At 53.9% G+C, this 4,040-nt stretch overlaps 2 protein-coding genes across 3 annotated transcripts in view; both read left to right on the top strand.

Moving 5' to 3' along the window:
• The window catches only part of OXA1L (OXA1L mitochondrial inner membrane protein), a 5,459-nt gene extending 4,193 nt beyond the window's left edge, over nt 1-1,266 (top strand). The window contains exons 6-9 of the mRNA XM_019611009.1: nt 387-559; nt 753-778; nt 991-1,071; nt 1,166-1,266. Coding sequence (XP_019466554.1) covers nt 387-559; nt 753-778; nt 991-1,071; nt 1,166-1,266 — 381 coding nt within the window. The remainder of the gene's footprint in view (nt 1-386; nt 560-752; nt 779-990; nt 1,072-1,165) is intronic.
• Nucleotides 1,267-1,746: 480 nt separating this feature from the next.
• Nucleotides 1,747-4,040, top strand: part of LOC104915774 — a 5,837-nt gene continuing 3,543 nt past the window's right edge. Inside the window, exons 1-3 of one of the 2 annotated variants that reach the window (XM_010726695.3) lie at nt 1,747-1,906; nt 2,521-2,748; nt 3,391-3,477. In XM_010726695.3, coding sequence (XP_010724997.2) covers nt 3,442-3,477 — 36 coding nt within the window. In that variant the 5' untranslated portion in view covers nt 1,747-1,906; nt 2,521-2,748; nt 3,391-3,441. The remainder of the gene's footprint in view (nt 1,907-2,520; nt 2,749-3,390; nt 3,478-4,040) is intronic. The other variant, XM_019611010.2, reaches the window with a different exon arrangement.

The following is a 4,040-nucleotide window of genomic DNA, read 5'->3' as shown; positions in this document are numbered from 1 at the left end:
GGGGGGCGGGGCTTTAAAGCTTTGGGTGGGGCTAGCACAATGGGCGGGGCAGGCCTCTGTGGGCGGGGCTGTGAACCAAGGGGGCGTGGCTTCACTTCGGAGTGTGTGGCTTATGGAACGGGGCGTGGCTCTGAGCTTTGGGCGTGGTTTAGTTCGTCTTGGGGGCGAGGCTGAGAGCCGGCGTGGCTTCTTCCGCAGGGGCGCGGCTTAGACTTTGAGGGCGTGGCTTCATCATAAGAGGGTGTGGTTTAGAGCTCAAGGGCGTGGCTAAGGACATAGTGGGCGTGGCTTCTGGTACGGGGCCGTGCATTCACACCTTTTGTGGGCGTGGCTTCGAGCTCCTGAGGGGGGGCGTGTCCTCCCGCTGACCCCGCCCCCTCCCGCAGGCCATCTTCGTCTATTGGCTGACGTCCAACACCTTCAGCCTATTTCAGACTCTGCTGCTCCGGTTCCCCTCCGTCCGTTCCGCCCTTCGCATCCCGGCTCCGCCCCCCAGCCCCCCCCCCGGACCCTTCGGGGTCAGCCCCCAAAGAAGGGATCCTGCAAAAGCTGCGGAAGAGTGAGAGCCGTGGGCTGCGGGGGGCGCTGTAGGGGTCTATGGGGCTCTGTGGGTCCCTGTGGGTCCCTATGGTTCTCTGTGGGTCTCTATGGGTCCCTATGGGTCTCTATAGCGGTCTTTGAGGATCTATGGGTCTCTCTGGGGCTCTATGGGTCTCTGTGGGTCCCTATGGGTCTCTCTGGGGACTCTATAGGTTTCTATGTGCACCCGTGGGTCTCTGTGGGTCTCTATGGCCTCTCTCTGGGGCGCCTATAGGCCTCTATGGGTCCCTATCAGCCTTTATAGAATTTCTATGGGGTTCTATGGGAATCTATGAGCTCCTATGGGGTCTCTATGGGGTCCCTATAGGCCTCTATGGGCACCCGTGGGCCTTTATGGGTCCCTGTCGGTCCCTGTGGGGCGCTGACGGCGCTGCTTATGGGGCACCGTAGGTATGGCCGAGGCCCGAGCCACACAGAACGCCGAGAGACGCGAATGGCAGCGGCGGAACCACTTGAAAATGGCGGCCAAGGGTGAGCAGGAAGTGACGTATTTAAACCCTGTCCCTCCCCTACCCAACTTCCGGTCGTACTTCCGGCGCAGCTCATACGTCACTTCCTGCCGCAGGGCCGCTCCGGCAGACGTTCGCGCAGAATCCGTTGGCTCCTCCCGCTGCTCCCGCGCCGCCCGCTGCCCCGAAGCGACCCTGGAGAGAAACGTTGGGATGAAAGCGAGAACAATAAAGAAAAAATCGCGTCTCTGGAGATCCGTTTTTTTTTAATTCGGGGACTTCCGTTATGACAGCGGCAAAATGGCGGCCTCCCGACAGTCACTTCCGGTTGAGGAATGGAAAATGGCGGCGTCCTGATAGGCACTTCCGGTTTGGCTGCTTTAAAAGAACCGGCGTCGTATTTCAACTTCCGGTATTTCCGCCGCTTATTTCGCTCCCTCAATTCTGCATAAATGATAACGGGTGGAGGCAGAGTTAAGATGGCGGCCTCCACTTTCTCGGTTAAGTTGCCGGCAACATCCGCAGTGGACGAAATACCCGGAGGACGCCTTGTTACGGACGCCATCTTGAATATACATCACTTCCGCCTGAAATCGGAAATGCTTCATTCTGATTGGCTTGTGTTTTCGCCGTAACGGAAAAGAGGCGGGTCCAGTAGTGCGCATGCGCCTCCCCGCCCATGCTCTTACGCTATTGGCTGCCGAGAGCGGAAGTGGCGTGGCCTGGTGGAAAGCGCGCGTAAAGAGCGGCTTTGGGGCGACTTTGGGTGGAAAAAAGAAAAGGGGGGAAATTTGGGGGTAAAAAGCGCCAATTTGGGACCGGAAGTGGCGCCATGGAACCGGAAACGGCGCTGATGTGTGAGTCGTTGATTTTGGGGCGGTTAATTGGGGGTAATTAGGCTGGTTTTGGTGTGAAGTTGGGGTTAATTGGGAGAATCGCCCCTCCGTGCTTAATGGGGTTCATTACGGCGTTAATTAGAGGTTAATAACTCACCGCGCTGATTAAGGGGTGATTAGCAATGCATTAAGGGGCTCGTTAACGATGGGGTCATGGTTGCTGGTTCATTAGCGAGATTAATTAGCGGTTAATGGGGTTGATTAAGGGGACTCCACATTCTAATGAGGCAATAATGGGGCTAATTAGGGGGGCTTGCTAATTATGAGCTAATTGAGGTGTTAAGTGAGCTCTAATTTGGGGGACTGATTCTGGGGTGGGTTAATTAATGGTTGATTATTATAGAAACATAAAATCTGAGATAATTAATTATAATAACTGCAATTGTCGGTAATTATTGATAAACTCATTAAATTGTTGCTTGATTAGTTGATTATGAGATTAATTAATTGCCTTGTTTGGAGCTAACAGTGAAGCTGATTCATTACCAGAATAAAATGAGGAAAAAAAACCTTGGTAAATTAGTAAATACTCCTAATTAAAAATCGAATTACTCATTAGCGGCCTCTCCCTCTAGCCTCGCAGTGGCCCCGCCCCCTTTTGGAGAAGCTCCGCCTCCACCCCGGCCTCAGCCAATTGGCAGCGGTGCTGGAGGAGAAAGGACCAATCACAGCAGCGCAGAGGCGGGACTTGCGGCAGGCGGAGGCGGGGCTTGCGCGGAGCCGCGCCGCCTGGTTGGCTCAGCAGGCGCTGTGGCGGGGCTACAGGAGCTGCTGCAGAAGCCCGCCCCCCTGGGGCCGCCCAGGTGAATTTGGGGGGGTTTTAACCCCCAATTTTGGGGTGATTTCGGCCATTTTTGGGGCTTTTCTTCCTTCCTCAGCGTCAGATTTCCCAATTCTGGGTTTTCTTCCCCAAAACACCGGGCAGAATTTCCTGTTTTTGCCATTATTTCCCCTGGTTTTGGTGAGCTTTTACCGTTTCCCCCTGAATTTACATTAATTTGCATTCCATCTATATCAAAATTCCCCATTTATGGACGTTTTTCCCCAAATTTTGGCTCAAAATTTCCCATTTCTGCCTTTATTTCCCCATGTTTTACCATTTTTTCTACAAATTTTGCTCAGACTTCGCCACTTCTCTCAAAACCAACCTTTTTATTGCACTCTTCCCTTCTGCTTAATGCAGATTTTCCCATTTCTGTTCTTTTTTCCTCAAAAACTAGGCAGAATTTCCCATTTTTGCCATTATTCCCCCTGATTTTGGTCCGATTTTAACATTTCTGTGCCATTTTTCATCCTTTTTTGGCGGATTTTCCCATTTCTCCCCAAACAAACCTTTTATTCTGTGTTATTCCTTTCCATTTACAGTAGATTTTACCATTTCTGGCCTTTTTTCCCCCCAAACTTGCAGAATTTTGGTTCCTTTTACTCCCTTTCCTCCCCCTCAGCCTCTGGCCGCCTTGGAAGAAGCGCTCTCATTGGCTGAGCTGCGCCGCACTATGCCGGGATTGGCCGAGCTGATGCCCAACCCCCTGGTAAGCCCCGCCTCCTGCAGCCTCAGCCCCGCCTCCTCGGTTTTAGCCCCACCCCACCAATCACCAGCCCTACAATTGCATAAGCCCCACCCCTTTGTTAAGCCACGCCCCCCGTTAAGCCCCACCTCCTCTCTTTAAACCCTGCTCACTTCCCAGAGCTCTGAGCCATTCCGCAGGCCCCGCCCCTTCTGTTCTAACCCCGCCCATTTCCCAAGCCCCGCCTACTTCCCTTAGCCCTGCCCACTTTCCTTGGCACCACCCACTTCCCTGAGCCCCACCCACTTTCATAGGTCCCACCCACTTCCCTAAGCCCTGCCCATTTTCATTGTCCTGTCCTCTTCCCTAAGCCCCGCCCCTTTAAGCCCCGCCCACTTCCCTAAGCACTGTCTTCTCCCCCAATCCTTCACTTCTTTATGCCACTGCTCCTTCTATAAGCTCCGCCCCTTTCCCAAGCACCACCCCTTGCTCCAAGCCCCACCCCTTTTCCTCAGCCACCCTTCCATAAGTCCCACCCACTTTCCTTAACCCTGCCTCCGCCCCAGCCCCCGCTTTCCTTAGCTCCG

This window comes from Meleagris gallopavo, unplaced genomic scaffold (assembly GCF_000146605.3).
Source record: "Meleagris gallopavo isolate NT-WF06-2002-E0010 breed Aviagen turkey brand Nicholas breeding stock unplaced genomic scaffold, Turkey_5.1 ChrUn_random_7180001850542, whole genome shotgun sequence".
In the NCBI taxonomy this organism is placed as follows: domain Eukaryota; kingdom Metazoa; phylum Chordata; class Aves; order Galliformes; family Phasianidae; genus Meleagris; species Meleagris gallopavo.
This window is presented reverse-complemented; position numbering and strand designations above follow the sequence as displayed.